This window comes from Gekko japonicus, unplaced genomic scaffold, assembly GCF_001447785.1.
Source record: "Gekko japonicus isolate JY-2015 unplaced genomic scaffold, Gekko_japonicus_V1.1 scaffold42, whole genome shotgun sequence".
Taxonomy (NCBI): Eukaryota; Metazoa; Chordata; class Lepidosauria; order Squamata; family Gekkonidae; genus Gekko; species Gekko japonicus.
The window spans coordinates 250,892-267,822 of NW_015165831.1; the positions used below are offsets into that span (position 1 = coordinate 250,892).

The 16,931-nt window shown below is 44.9% G+C and overlaps 1 protein-coding gene across 1 annotated transcript in view; it reads right to left on the reverse strand.

The window, feature by feature from the left end:
- ARID5B (AT-rich interaction domain 5B) overlaps positions 1-16,931 on the reverse strand; it is a 261,009-nt gene that overhangs the window by 124,203 nt on the left and 119,875 nt on the right. Inside the window, exon 4 of the mRNA XM_015410813.1 lies at positions 11,700-11,930. Coding sequence (XP_015266299.1) covers positions 11,700-11,930 — 231 coding nt within the window. The remainder of the gene's footprint in view (positions 1-11,699; positions 11,931-16,931) is intronic.

A 16,931-nucleotide genomic window follows, 5' to 3' on the forward strand; every position in this document is an offset into this window, starting at 1 on the left:
TCTTCTTCTTCTTCTTCTTCTTATGTCAGAAGAACAAATTCAGAGTCCAGTGGCATCTTTAAAACCAACAAAGGTTTATTCAAGGTATGAGCTTTCGTGTGCAGGCACACTTTTTCAAATACATTGGAATGGCAGGTACGGTTCAAACTTAGAGCCAGAGAATGAACAGCAGATTAACACGTAAAATGATGATGTTCAGGATATGCAAAGTGAAAACTAAATAAAAGCAGGTTGCCTACCTGTAACTGATGATCTTCGAGTGGTCATCTATGCATTCACACCTATGGGTTAGGGCCCTGCGCCGACTCCGATTCGGGAAACTTCTATCAAGCTCAAAAGGATCCAGAGCCCCGTCCCCGAGCATGCGCAGGGACTCCAACCATGCATGCCCAGAGGGCAGGGCCCCAGTATCCCACCAGTTCCTTCTGACCACTGCCAACTCCAAAGGAGAAACCCCCCCCGAGGGCTGACAGCAGTGGTGAAGGAGGGTGGGTGGTGTGAACGCATAGATGACCACTCGAAGATCATCAGTTACAGGTAGACAACCTGTTTATCTTCATCATGGTCTCTATGCATCAAACCTATGGGAGATTAGCAAGCTCAGGCCTACCTGGAGGAGGGTGCTGGCAGCATCTAAGGAGACCACAGATTGCAGAATTTACTGGCCCAAGACCGAACAATGTTGCGCATGCACATCCACAGCTGTTTTCCACGATACGATAAGAAAAGACACCTTTGGACATTTATCTGCTATTCTGACATATTTATTGCTTTACAACTGTTGACCTTATAACCTTAACTTGTTATTTTGTTGAACAAAACTAAATTATTATTTCATTTTCACTTTACATATCTTGAACATCACCACGTTACATGGTAATTTGCTGTTCATTCTCTGGCTCTAAGTTTGAACCTTACCTGCCATTCCAGTGTATTTGAAAAAGTGTGCATGCACACAAAAACTCATACCTTGAATAAACCTTTGTTGGTCTTAAAGATGCCACTGGACTCTGAATTTGTTCCACTGCTTCAGACCAACACGTCTGACCAACTAATCTGATGTCAGAATATTTACCTCATGGACCTCTGGGTTATGTTTTATATGTAAACTGCATAGAAAATATATGTTTCAGGTATTTCTTACCCCTAGTACTTCACCCGGTTCCTGATAAACACATCTTTTGAGCATGGCCTGTAAGTTGCCCAAACCTCTGAGGACATCTTTTCCTTAAACCATTTTTAAACTATATTTTATCATATCTAAGATTCCCTGAGGTTAAAGACATCTAGACTATTTTTACATGATGGGAACATTTCCCTCACATGTCCCCCTCCCCTACCACACATCTGATTGATAAACAACAGTACCTTCAAGTAATCCATTTATCTACTGTACCACCATGGCTGTGTTTAGATTTACCTGTCATCACTTTATACATGCAGCATCAATCTACGTGGTATCAGTGTAAACTGTTTGCGTAACCCAATGTACTACATTTTACCGTCCTGTCAGTGGGGGTGAAAAAGGATAAAACACAGCTTTATCAGCAGATTGCCATCAATGCATGGAGACTGACACGGTACAATCGGTAATAAACAGTCAGAATTATATATGGAAGACTAGATCTGCTATATTCTACTAAGTTACTTAGCAGACCTTGCAGTCTTTAGTATGCCACAAGTGTGAGCCACAAAGCTCTTCTTAGCTCATTCATCTTCCTAAGGCCTACCCAGGAGAGAGGGGCCTTTTTGTTTTATATTCTGTTTAAAAACAACAAGGTACATACAGGAAATTTAATCAAATCTTTAACTACATGTAATTCAGGTTCAGAGATATTCTCCGACGTTTCACATGGTAATTAACTCATTTCATTGCTATTAGGTCAAAGGAATGCCATGACAACTACTGAGCGCTGGCCACAATAACAAGAAACCACTTGCAGAATCGCCCCCTGAACATAAACAGGGTCTCTCGAAATTAAAAGACCGCAGCCCCAAATCCTAAAATTGAAATGGACAGAGATATGGGATATGTCTACATCACTCCCTCAAGATCCAGGGTGATTCACACTTAACAGCAGCCCTTAAATAAGCACCTCAGAAGAAAGTAGTGGGCGACACCCACACAGAGGCAGCATTTGTGAGAAATGGCATGTCTCTGTGGAGACAGTGTATGTGGAGCCTGAAATCTGCATGGTAGTCTCACACACACACACACCCGAGTTGCCACAGTCGGGCATATCATGGTGATCAGGGCTCTTTTTGCAGATAAAGCCCAGCAGGAACTCATTAGCATATTAGGCCACACCCATGACAGCACAGCTCATTGGCATATTAGGCCACACCCCCATGTTACCAGAAGTGTGGTCATCCAGCCACACCCACCTTTTGCTTCTTATTCTGCTTACCTTGTTTGCTGTCAAAACCCAGGGCTTTTTTGTAGCAGGAACTCCTTTGCATGTTAGCCCACACACCTCTAATGTAGCCAATCCTAATGAGTTTCTGCTGTTGGGTGTGGCCTATTATGCTAATGAGTTCCTGAGAGGCGTGGCCAACTTGGAAGCCAGCCAGAACTCCGTTCCTGTGCGTTCCTGCCCCAAAATAGCCCTGATGGTGACCATATGCGCAACCCCCGTATCGAGGTGCCGGTGATCACAAATGGCATGTCAACAAGATCGCTACCACAGAGGCAGCTCCTGCATTCTCCCCAAGGTGGCTATGGAAGGATGAGCCAGCCCCTGAAGTATGCTCCAGTACAGCAAAGGTATTTTCACAACAGTCAGGGAGCCAAAGCTTTACTTCATAGCTGTTATGTGTCATCATCTCAGCTCAGATAGACCAAGTCATTGTCACATTAGCTACCCAACCAATGTGTTAATATTGATTTACCTTATAGGTTTATACCCGTTCTGTTTTAGACACCAGGTGAAAACCAGGCATTTGGGGTGAGTTACCTTTGCTTTTGTGCCCAGATGTTTATCAAATGCTTTCATAGTTGCAGTTTTTAATGCAGCGGCGGCTGCTTTTATTTGTTCGACGTTTAGATAAGTGTTGCTTTAAACTGATAGGTGATGATAAAGGGGTATCAGTGGTAGGTGGGGCTGCCAGGTCTGGGTTGGAAAATACAAGGGAGATTTGGGGGGGATGGAGCCTGGGGGGAGCGGAGTTTGGGGAGGCACCTCAGCAGGGTGCAATGCCATAGAGTCCGTCCTCCAAAGCAGCCATTTTCTCCAGGGGAGATCAACTGTAATAGTGGGAGATCTCCAGGTGCCACCTGGAGCCTGGCAACTCTAGCTAGTATTCATTTTTGTTCCCTGCTTGTGTTTATTTACACCCCATTTTTCCCCTCTAAGGGGATCCAAAGCAGCTTATAACATCATTCCCGTCTCTTCCTTTTCATCCTCACAACAACGACACTGTGAGGCGGGTGAGGGTGAGCAAGAATGCCTGGCCCAAGGCCACCTATGGCAGAGTAGGGATTCAGACCTGGCTCTCTCAGATCTTAGTCTGACACACTAACCACGGACTACACCGTGCAGGCTCTGGTGTTCAGCGCCACAATGGCAAACCCTCTGACACACAGCAATTAACATTAAAATGACTGGTGATAACAATCATTACATTGTTAACAGGACTAATGGTGATAACCAGATGTAGAAGCTGTGACTATGATCCTTTTATCGGTAGTTGATGCCAGCGTGACATAAACTGTAGTGATAATTAAACTCTCTGGGTTGTTAAATATAGGTGTGGCCCGCTTACCATTGGAGGAAACGTGTGTACATCTTTGGCCATGAAAATACACTGCCATGCATTACAGTAACCTGGTAAATGTTTCATTTAGGAAACGTAAACACTTGGTACTGGCAAAAGCATGATTATTTACAGGAGGTTAGTGGCTGGATACTTAGCAGGAAATAAATGCAACTGGAAACCACACTGGAAGCAGAAGAGTTAATTAGGTAAAGGTAAAGGTTCCCTTGCTCGAAAGCCAGTCGAATCCGACTCTAGGGTTGCGGTGCTCATCTCCGTTTCAAAGCCGAAGAGCCAGCGCTGTCCGAAGACGTTTCCGTGGTCATGTGGCCGGCATGACTAAACACCAAGGCGCACGGAACGCTGTTACCTTCCCACCGAAGTGGTACCTATTTATCTACTTGCAATTTCTTGCTTTCGAACTGCTAGGTTGGCAGGAGCTGGAGCTAGAGACAGGAGCTCACCCTGTCTTGCGGCACCCGGGTCTTGAACCGCTGAACTACTGACCTTCCACAGCCTGCAGTTCAGCGTCTTAACCACTTGAGCCACCGCAGCTCCCTGAAGAGTTAATTACCAGTCACTTAAAAATATCCCATACTAACTGCCTTATCTTAGTGTAGCAGTGGTGGGCAACTATATTTCACAGAGGTCTGAAAAGTCAAAACTCCTGTGGGTAGTGAGCTCTATATTCCTATGTGACCCGCCAAGTTGACTGTCTAAATGTCAATCTGCCTTCAGTCCATCCCTGGTCTTAGCTCTGAACATATCAATTTATTGATGAGGTTGTCATGGCCTGATCCCATACCACTCCAACAATGTTTCCATAACAGAATCACTGGGGATGGCTGAAGCTAGCTGTGCTTTCTTAAGAACATGGCAACTTCCCGTGTAACCTGCCCACCAGTGCTCCCTCTAAGCTGTGGAGTCTTGTGAGCAAAAATGCTACTTTGTGAGCTACTGGCATTAAAGTTGTGAGCGAGCAATTTGGCTGCTGCATAAATTAGTTTGCTCTGGAGCCATCCTTCCTGAGCTAAGACAAAAATGTGTGAGCCGGAGGCTAAAAAACTGTGAGCTAGCTCACACTCACTCAGCTTAGAGGGAACACTGCTGCCCACCCCACACGACCCCAACTGTTCAAACACGGCCCTGTAAAGTGGGATCCATCCGTCAAAAAGCACCAGCCTTGCTGCATCAGTAAGGCATAAAGCAACTCTTTGTTACTGAACAGGGGCAGGTGTGAGGAGGCAGAAATGCATTGAATGAATTCTGCAGCATCAGCACTAACACATGACTTTGTCGGTACTTCCAATTCAACGTGCTGGTGTTGACTATCAAAGTCCTGGATGGCTTGGGGCCAAGAGCTGTTACAGAATGCGTCTTCCCATTATAAGCACTCTAAAATGCACACCCAAAGTGCAGCGGTGTCAGAGCTCCTTCCCCATTGTGCTACATGGATGTGGGTTATGTGGGAATACCAGAACCATGGAGATGGAGGCTGATTCCATCAACACCTTCCCACCACCGCACATCACCACCGCTGGTGCGGGTATCATCGGAGGGAGCGGGACGTCCCTAGTAGACCACAGGGTTCTGGGGACATACATTGCTGTGGTTGTTCAGATATAACATCTTAGAACACCATCTTGGTTTCACGATTCGGAGTATTGGAGCACCGATAATTTATTTTAAGAATTTTATTTAACTGTAGTATGTGTATTATTGTATTTTATACTGTTTTTATTGTTATAATCTGGCATTTATGCCTCTGTTAGCTGCCCTGAGCTTTCGGGGAGGGTGGGATACAAATCCAAATAAATAAATAAATAATCCTATTTACCCAAGTTAGTTAGCATTTGGCCAGGACAGTGTGCCAATCATGTGGGGACCATCTCACTTATAACTGCATCATGAACACATACACGGCAGCCCTACAGCTCTCACGATGCCATGGCTATGAGTAAAGAAGACCCAAGTAAGGTCCAAGAACCCCAGTTCCCTCATTATGGGAACCAAGGTATCTGTGGAAGGAGTGGCACCTTCACAGCTATAGCTCTGGGAGATTGTAAGCATGAACATTTATTTGCACCAGAATAAGTTGCTTTAGGAGCTGCGGTGGCTCAAGTGGTTAAGACGCTGAACTGCAGGCTGTGGAAGGTCAGTAGTTCAGCAGTTCAAGACCCGGGTGCCGCAAGATGGGGTGAGCTCCTGTCTCTAGTTCCAGCTCTTGCCAACCTAGCAGTTCGAAAGCAAGACACTGCAAGTAGATAAATAGGTACCACTTCCGTGGGAAGGTAACAGCGTTCTGTGCGCCTCAGTGTTTAGTCATGCCGGCCACATGACCACGGAAAACGTCTTCGGAGAGCGCTGGCTCTTCGGCTTTGAAACGGAGATGAGCACCGCAACCCTAGAGTCGGATTCGACTGGCTTTCGAGCAAGGGAAACCTTTACCTTTATCTTTAAGTTGCTTTAGAAGGAAATGTAGAAACTCTTCAGCCAAACATAGGGTATGCAGAGCTAGGCTACTGTAGGACCTTCTTCTATCACTGGCCTTTTCGGCTTAATGGTGGGTGGGTGATTATTTGGATGTTTGTATTTGAGATAGTAGGGTAATGTGCTTAGGAGGTAGGGTTGCTAGTCCCCAGGTCCCAGTGGAGGTTCCCCCAGTTTTCAGGGCTCCTGCCTGCCGCCGGCCAGCTGGCTGGCAGGGGAAACCCTACCACCAAACAGCAATGTCACCACAAGACATCCCCAACACAATGACATCACCCAGAAGTGATGTGATGACGTCGGAGACGTCACACAGCAACACTCTGGTTTGAAGGCAAAACTCTACGGTTTGAAGCTGGTTTTCTCATAGAGTTTTGCCCCCAAAACCAGAGTGTTGCCCCAATGTTGCCGATATGATGATATCACTTCCAGGTGACGTCATCATGTCAAGGACATCCCGGGATGCCCCTCAAATCCCCCCAACAGGGCAATGAGGGGACCTGGCAACCCTATTAGAAGGTTAGACTAGGACCAAAGAGAACAGGTCCCAGTTCCTGTTCAGCTGCAAAGCACCCTGGGTGACCTTGTGTATGTAAAGTGCCGTCAAGTCATAGCTGACTTATGACAACCCTGTAGGGTTTCCAAGGCAAGAGAAATTCAGAGGAAATTGCAATTGTTTGCCTCTGCACAGCAACCCTAGACTTCCCTGGTAGTCTCCCATTCAAGTAATAACCACGGCTGACCCTGCTTAGATTACCAGATCAGATGAGATCAGGCTACCATGGTTATGAGGACAAAACAGAAAGCAATGTATACTGCCATGAGCTCCCAAGGAAGAAAGCTGGGATACAAATGTAACAGACAGATCTGTGCCACTGAATCTTGTTTTGATCATTATCTAGATCAGCAATCTTTTTATACTTGAAGAGCCAAACTATGTCAAAATTCAAAGCAGGAAGTCATCAAACAGACTGTATAAGAAAGCCCATTTGCAACTTAACATTACTGATGATTAACACACTACTCAATATTCAATACGGTTGCCAGACAAGGGGATTTGGGGGTCATTCCAGGGGTGGGCAGGACATCATCAGGTGATATCCTGACGCAATGAGGTCACTCAGAAGTGACATCATTATGTTGGCGACGTCACATGTGACCAATGCTCCCTCTAAGCGGTGGAGTCTTGTGAGCAAAAATTCTACTTTGTGACCTACTGGCATTAAAGTTGTGAGTGAGGGATTTGGCTGCTGCATAAATTAGCTTGCTCTGGAGCCATCCTTCCTGAGCTAAGACAAAAATCTGTGATCTGGAGGCTAAAAAACTGTGAGCTAGCTCACACTAACTCAGCTTAGGGGGAACACTGTATGTGACACTGGTTTTGGGGCAAAAACTCTATGGGTTTTTCGCTTCAAAACCAGAGTGTCTGCCCCAAAACCAGAGTGTACATGCAACATCGCCAATGCTGTTACCTTCCCACCAAAGCAGTACCTATTTATCTACTTGCAATTTCTTGCTTTCGAACTGCTAGTCTGGCAGGAGCTCGAGTCAGAGATGGGAGCTCACTCCATCAGGCAGCACTCGGGTCTCGAACTGCCAAGCTACAGACCTTCCGCTCTGCAGCTCAGCATCTTAACCTCTGAGCCACCGCAGCCCCCTTAAAGGTAAAGGTTCCCTTGCTCGAAAGCCAGTCGAATCCGACTCTAGGGTTGCGGTGCTCATCTCCGTTTCAAAGCCGAAGAGCCAGCGCTGTCCGAAGACGTTTCCGTGGTCATGTGGCCGGCATGACTAAACACCAAGGCGCAGGGAACGCTGTTACCTTCCCACCGAAGTGGTACCTATTTATCTACTTGCAATTTCTTGCTTTCGAACTGCTAGGTTGGCAGGAGCTGGAACTAGAGACGGGAGCTCACTCCGTCATGCGGCACACTCGGGTCTCGAACTGCTGAACTACTGACCTTCCACAGCCTGCAGTTCAGTGTCTTAACCACTTGAGCCACCGCAGTACAGTAAAGGTATTTTCACAACAGCCAGGGAGCCAAAGCTTTACCTCATAATTGTTATGTGTCATCACCTCAGCTCAGATAGACCAAGTCATTGTCACATTAGCTACCCAACCAATGTGTTTATATTAATTTACCTTATAGGTTTATACCCGTTCTGTTTTAGACACCAGGTGAAAACCAGGCATTTGGGGTGAGTTACCTTTGCTTTGTGCCCAGATGTTTATCAAATGCTTTCATAGTTGCAGTTTTTAATGCGGCGGCTGCTGCTTTTATTTGTGGATTGTTCGACGTTTAGATAAGTGTTGCTTTAAACTGATAGGTGATGATAAAGGGGTATCAGTGGCAGGTGGGGCTGCCAGGTCTGGGTTGGAAAATACATGGGAGATTTTGGGGGGATGGAGCCTGGGGGGAGCGGAGTTTGGGGAGGCACCTCAGCAGGGTGCAATGCCATAGAGTCCGTCCTCCACAGTCCGGCATATCATGGTGACCATATGCGCAACCCCCGTATCGAGGTGCCGGTGATCACAAATGGCATGTCAACAAGATCGCTACCACAGAGGCAGCTCCTGCATTCTCCCCAAGGTGGCTATGGAAGGATGAACCAGCCCCTGAAGTATGCTCCAGTAAAAAGGTAAAGGTAAAGGTTCCCTTGCTCGAAAGCCAGACGAATCCGACTCTAGGGTTGCGGTGCTCATCTGCGTTTCAAAGCCGAAGAGCCAGCGTTGTCCGAGGATGTTTCCGTGGTTATGTGGCCGGCATGACTAAACACCAAGGCGCACGGAACGCTGTTACCTTCCCACCGAAGTGGTCCCTATTTATCTACATGCAATTTCTTGCTTTCGAACTGCTAGGTTGGCAGGAGCTGGAACTAGAGACGGGAGCTCACCCCATTATGCGGCAACCCGGTCTCGAACTGCTGAACTACCGACCTTCCATAGCCTGCAGTTCAGCATCTTAACCACTTGAGCCACCGCAGCTCCTAAACCATTACACATCCCCATATATTTAATTTCTAAGCCACCTTTCTATCTTGCGGAACTTAAGGTGGCTCACAATATAAATAAATAAAATCAATGTGCAAAAAAGGAGAAAAGACCGCAATTTAAAATCTCCAATTAGGAGTGCCAATAAATAAAAACTAAATTAGTCAAATGCGGTTTTATTTATATCTATATCAATATATATGAGAGAGATCTATACAGAGATATAGAGAGAGCTCTAGATCTGTATCGCTGGATACACACACACAAAGATATACACATATAATAGATTTAGTCTTCTTAAAAGTTATATAAAACACTGTAACTTTATGATATAAAGTATGTTAGCTAGTTCTTGCTACATTTGATTGACCGGTTGACATGCTGCTTTTCATACTGTATTGGAATATCCCATATTGTGACTGAGGCATGCAATTATCCTTGTCGACCTGTACTGAACAATGTTATCAAAACAGAGATTTAAAGACACATATACACACAATAATCTATGGTGCTTAATTTCCCTGAATTTCTCAGAGCACATGTGGTGGATTTTATGATTTTATATTTTTATCATAAGCTATCTCAAATGCACAGACAGTTGCCATGGGTAAATCTTGTATATAAATAGATAAAATAAATACATGAACTGCAGGAAGAAAAAGAAGCAGTATGTTTTCCTCACTGAATATGTTTTTAAAACAATACTATGATTCTACAAGAACTACCCTCCACCCACAAAAGATCCATATTAACAAGATTTATGAATTTCAAAATTCTTTCAGTATGAAAATGCTGTAAGGGTTGCCCTCAGCAGCAGTATTTATCCCCCTGGCGATACGACTAATAAATCTTGATTTTTCACAGCACAGGTAAACAATTATAGAAATTACCTTTCTCCGATTACAAGCGTTACCAAGCGTTTATACAGAAGACGTGCTTTGAAACACATTCAAGTGTATACCCTGGAGGCACTTTGGTTAATCTGGAAAAAGCAGTCCAATCAAACTGGCAAACCTCCACGGGCTCAATTCTGCACACGTTGCTTTGGCTGGATTCTGCAAGGCCCTGAGCGCTTGCTGCTACCTGTGGCGCCCCAAGTGTGTCCAAATCAGTTTGAAAGGGCATCACAGTGGAGTTGTTCACTAGGACTGCAAAAACATAGCTTCTACTATCTAACCATTCCAAAATCTCCAGTAAAGTTGCAGTCCTCAGACAACATATGCATGTTTATTGCTGCCAAATATCTGGGACTCTTGTGAAGTAAACAGCTTCAAAACGGCAAACAACACTTCGTCTGAACTCTGCTGTGTCCTCTTGGATATAAGGTTTTTAGAGAAGGTACACCGGACAGAGTCAATGTATGCTAAATAAAGCTTCTCGAGCGAGCAGTCTACAAGTAATGCATGCAATGTAGAGAGGCTTTCACAACAACAAAAGGACACACACGTGCACACACTACAATTTGGAAGGACCGAGATGTCACAATTATTGTTTTTAGGAAAAGCTGAAAGTTTATTAAAGTTTAGTGGTTCTAAACTTCTGGTGTATTTTCAAGTAACCCCTAGACCACATGAGAACAATTAATAGTGGAAGAGGCAGGGTTCCATGGACATTTCTACCACATGCCAAAGAAGCTATCTGCTTTATAGTTTAAATACAATAAACTGACAAGTAGCTTGCATCTTCGGCCAGAGGCACAAAAGCAGCGGATGCTTCAAAGAAGCCCTCTGACCACATGCACAGTTGTTGCCATTACTGGAATTCAGTTTAGCTGGATCACATCTATACAGGGTGGCCAACCTCCAGGTGGGGCCCAGAGATCTCTCGGAACTACTCTGCTCTCCAGACAGCAAAGATCAGTTCCCCTGTAGAAAATGGCTGCTTTGGAGGGTGGCCTCTATGGTGTTATGAGGTTCCTTTCCTTCCCAAACCCCAACCATCCAGGCTCTACCCACAGATTTTCAGGGATTTCCTAACCTGGAGTTGGCAGCCCTTCGTCTAAACACTGACTATTTGGAAGGCTTGCCATGTCCAAGTTCATGCCCCCAGGGGATGTGGTGGGTCAAAAAGAACAACTAAACCAAAGATGTCATCTTCAGTCTGTAAACGTTGAATGACCTTTGAAAGCCAGTTAGTCATTCACCGTCTCAACAAATGCCTCTTTAAGTTCACACCAGCTGACCGAGCAGAACACACAAATTTCCCATTACACATTTTTGCTTATGATGAACAGGAGTTTTAATACCAGGATTGTAAATGGCCAGAAACACACAGCCTCCACTCTTGGATGCCAGATGGAAGAGTGTTGGCTTTTAGAATTTCAAATGCAAACAGCTCCGCTACTTTGAAAAGATTTATACATTATCTTATTGCCCTTCGCTTTGGGGGGGGGGGAATACATTACGGCAGCAATTTCAACAACAAAACGGTTCTGAACTTGCAACAAGGGCCAGAAAAAACAGTGACTTACCGAACTCATCACATATGCTTTCGTTTTCAGTAAGAGTCGGGTGATCAAACGTATCTCGACAGTAAAGGATCTGTGGGTTTTTGCTGATCACGGCGATGCCCCCCAGGGCTAATACGAACTGGTCTGTTAGGATGGCAGTTGGTTTGTCTTGAATGCGTTTCAGCATGGAACGGTAGCGACAGTACTGCGGATAGCTGAGGATCAGCACGTTTGAATCTTCATTATCCTCACCTGCATGAAAAATATTGAAACCATTTATTTAGGACTGTCTGTGTCTAGCCCCCCAGTTACAATCCTCTTCTCAAGCTTGGCTCTTTGTACCCCCTCTAGGGGTGAGCGGGGGGGATAACCAGAGATAGGATGTTTTCAGTGGTGCCACCTTGCTTTTCGAATGCGCTCCCCCTTAAGACTGTTCCAGCTTAACTAACCATTCTAGGCACCAGGCCAAAATGTTTCCTTTTACCCAGGCTTTTAACTGGGAGAGGTATATAAGGACAGATGGACTCACATTTGAGCTGTATTTGAAGAAGTGAGCAGTGATTCATGAAAGCTCATGCCCTGCCACAAATTGTGTTAGTCTTTAAAGTGCTACTGGACTCTTGCTGCGTTCTACTAATAAGGATTCCAAGCTGTGATGTTAAGTTCCCCCACATCTGTTAGAACTGGAAAGGGGGATCTCTCCAAGTGCCACAGGTCTCTCTCTCTCCTGCTCTCTCTGAAAAAAAATCTGTCCCTCCCTCCTCCCTTCCTCTGAAGACGTGTGTGCACACACAAATGCTTGTATCTGGAATAAAACATTTGTCTTAAAGGTGCCATGGGGGACTCTCTCCCTCTCTCTCTCATACTTTCTCTGGCTCTTTCTCTCCCTCTCCCTTCCTTCTCAAAGGAGGAGGAGCAGGAGGAGCCCTCAGCCAATCCAAGGAAAGGAGGCTTGGCTTTCTTTGTCTCCCTTGGAAGCAGGAACTTGGAGAGAGCTGGGCAAAAGTGAGCTGCGATGCAAGAAGCAGGAGGGAGCTACTTGCTCGCAGGCCAGATAGGAGTCCTGCAGGGGCCAGTTCCGGCACGCAGGCCGTATGTTTGACAAGTCTGATCTGAGGTGTTGCACGTATCATTTTTAACAGAAAACATGTTTCTATAATCCAAATGATACTGGATTTACAAAAATCGGATATAGGGCTTCTGCCAAAATGTCACATGAAAAAGAATGTGTGTGTGTGGTATTCCAGCAGCATGGAATTAACATGGCTCCCCAATTCCCTCCTACACACCCCATTTTTTTCTTACCCTGCTCTTACAGGCTGAAACTGAAACACACGCACATTGAATACATTTGTGTAACATATTCTACATTTCAGAAATTGTTTCGGTCGTTTCATTTGGAGATTTCTGGTCAAGAATAAGCAGTTTAGCATTGTTTATCAGCTACAATGGTGACAGAATCTCCCCCAATAGGTCATATAAAAGTTTTCATAACTCTGTGGCAATTGTTAATTAATTGATTGTGTTCACTAAATGTCCCCAGTACAACCGTGGTTTCAATGCCAAACTGCAGCTCTTCTAGTCTTCACAGCAGTATACGCACCGCCATTTAATGACCCATTTCGGGGTTTTACTGACCTCTTTCCAAAACTCATCCAGTCTGTGCACTGCCTTTGAGAAAATAATGGGCAAAGACTAAATAAGCCAGCAGCCTGTTTCTCAGCAAACAGCATAACACACTATCAGATCAATTCACAGAGGGGGAAGACAGAGATACAGATTCAAAACCTACTGATCCAGGAAGCACAACAGGTCTAGAGAGAAACTCTATAGCGGGAGGTCTCCAGGTACCACCAGGAGGTTGGCAGTCCCAATCTGCAGGACACCTAGAGAGACAGGCCTAGGTTCCACTGTGGTAAACTTACGTTTGGACTGGCCAACAAAGTGGGGATCACATGACTGAAAGCTTCCGTGTTTAAAAAAATAAATCCCCAACACACAGAGAACTGGCACAGCTGGACAGAGGCTAGACTGGAACCTTCTTCCCTAGCAGCCAGGTTCCTCTGGAGAATTTTGTATGGAGGAGAACTCAATCATGTAAAACCCTGGTCTGAAATGGCTCAGTCCAGACGCCGCTGTATTATCACAGTGGCAACTGAATTCAAAGTCAAATACCTTTTATTGGCATACAATATTAAAATAAACATTTCCCAGTAATAATACAATCCAGTAGAGATTATAAAATAGATAATCGTGGTAAACCATTCCAAGGATATGTCAGGCCTATAACATACCTCAAGTTGTCACAAGATAGATTTGACCATACATAAGATAGCTGAGTCGTACAATAAATTGAAATCTAAACTTTTAAGTTTTTTTAAAATTATAAATTAAGAATCATTAATATGCTCAAAATCATTCTTCCGTTTTATAAAACCATGAAGAAACTTAGCGGTCAGTTCAATGATATCTGGGTCTCGTGAAGCAAGGAGATAATGTACCTTGTTTCTATCTGGTTGGCCTACTACCAACCTAAGGGGGGCTTCTATAAATTCCACTCGAATGTCATTTAACAATTTACAGTGTAAGAGTACGTGCTCAACCGTTTCTATTTCTCTTCTATTACATCCACAAAACCTGACTGAATAAGGAATTTTCTTATATCTCCCCTCAAGAATAGCAGAGGGGAGAACGTGGCAACTGAATTATTTCTTCACTTGACACAGACTACTCCCATGACAGTACGAATCTTCCAATATCTGCACATAACATATATCTGCATTTAGACGGTTATGATCTTTCAGCTTAAACAATCAAATTAACCCGATTATGAGCTCAGCATCTATTATCATAGCAGAGGAACAATGCCAAGCCGCAAACGGAGGGCCTATCGCATTTCTACAAACTTCTCATATCGAAACTGGCATTCTCAAACTGGAGCACTCTAATATTAACCCCAAAGAGGAATCATGAGTGTTGGGGAGGAAATAGGCTTTTGGCTTCAGTAAATTTTGTCATGATGCTTTTCAAACTTTCAGTTTTCAAACTATACCCATCGGGGTCGGAAATAATCTTAAAAAAAAATAAAAATATCAGGCCTCTAACAGAACACATATACCACACAAAAGTCCCTTGGCAGCTATGCACAGTCATTGGGTTATGTCTCCTCTATCAAGTCATATAACTGGGCCAGCAAACTGGGCCATTTATCGACACAGTTCAACACAGAGGAATGTAATTCTGTACGGTTCTAACACTGCACTCCAAAGAGTCATGTGCTGTCACAGACATTCTGCACTGTGTCCCCCAGCGGTCATTTCGTTAAAAAAGAGCTAGGGGGACTCATTAGCATAACTCATTAGCATATGCCACACCCCCTGACATCACCGGAAGGGTGTCCTCCCCACAGCCGGCGGCGACCTCCAGCGGGCACCAGCAGGGAGCTCCAGGCCCCGCCCTCCCGCACCTCACCCGGGGGGATGGCGTCCCCCCCGTCCCCCCCCCAATGACCCCTGGTGTCCCCACTTGTAAAAATAGGAGATAAAATATGAGGCAAAGGCTGATGTTGCAAGATCAGGTTAAAATATATTTTATTACTCAGTTAAATTTCCAAAAATTCCCTACGTGTTTCGCCAGCAGGCTTCATCAGGGGGATCTGTTCGTCTTGCTGTACTGAGAATTACTGCAAGACAAACAGATTTCCCTGATAAAACCTGTTGGTGAAACGCATAGGGAATTTTTGGAAATTTAACTGAGTAACAAAAAACATTGTTACCTGATTTTGCTTCATCGGCCTTGGCCTTATTTTTTTAATCTCCTGTGACTGGTGCAGCTCTTTATTTTCTAACCACTTGTAAGAATGCCATTTTTAGACTGGTTCTCCCCCAAAGGAATCACTTTCCTATGCAGTCTGCCTTTTATCCGCCCACAGAGCAGGCAGTAAAAAAGAAACCTAAAACACAATTCCTTGTTCTGCAAGTACAGGTTATCCAGTTTGGCAAACGGAATCAGAGGAAGAAAAGCAAAGCCTGTTGTTTGGAGGGTGCTGGATCCGATGAAAAGAATTTAATCTAATATTTATCCTCTTAAACCTATGAGAGAGCAGAACGCTGGCTGAAGGAGGAGGAGGAAGGGGGGGGGAGGAGATTGGATTTATACCCCATCCTTCACTTGGCGTCTCAGAGCGGCTTACAAACTCCTTTCCCTTCCCCTCCCCACAACAGACACCCTGTGAGGTAGGCGAGGCTGAGAGAGCTCTTTCCAGAACTGTCCTTGAGAGAACAGCTCTGACAGAACTATGGCTTGCCCAAGGTCATCCAGCAGCTGCTAGTGGAGGAGTGGGGAATCAAACCTGATTCAGCCGTGTTATGTCTGTAGCAGCAAGATAAAACAGGTCTCTGGTGGCACCTTAAAGACTGACAGTATTCACCCCCACATTGTTAACTTTTGTGTCCCTACCCCTTCAAGAAAACCCGGTTCTCCCAGATTAAAGTCCACGCGCTTACCCACTACACCGCACACTTAACCACCACACCAAACTGGAACACCTTCATACTCCACAGGATGTCCCAAGGAGTCAGGAGCTGGAAGCATGTATTCGTTACCTTTGCTTCCTACCCTTTTCCCAAGGAGCTCTCACCTACGACTACCCTATCAGGTAAATCAGGGTGAAAGAGAGAAGGACCTGTCTAAGGACACCCACTGAATTCCATAGTTAAGCAGGGATTTGAACCTGGGTTCCCAAACTCAAAACTATAGAGGTCATAGCTCAATCGGGCTGCCAATCTCCAGGTGCGCCTGGAGATCTTCTGCTATTACAACTTGTCTCCAGGTGACAGAGATCAGTTCACCTGGAGAAAATGGCTGCTTTGGAAGGTGGACTCTATGGTGTTATATCTCATGGATGATAGAAGTCTTAGGTTTAATCCCTAAGAATGCAAATTCAGCCGTGTTATGTCTGTAGCAGCAAGATAAAACAGGTCTCTGGTGGCACCTTAAAGACTGACAGTATTCACCCCCACATTGTTAACTTTTGTGTCCCTACCCCTTCAAGAAAAACATATAAATTCATCAGTATCTATGTAGTCTGTGTTCCTGCTTGTTTTGTAGAAATATGCACACACAGAGAGATAGATAAACAGACAGATTTATACAAAGATACCCATGAAGCTGCCTTATACTGAATCAGACCCTTGTATTGTCTACTCAGGCCCCTGTCACACGGACACGGGGGGGGGGGGGGGGGCCAAAGGG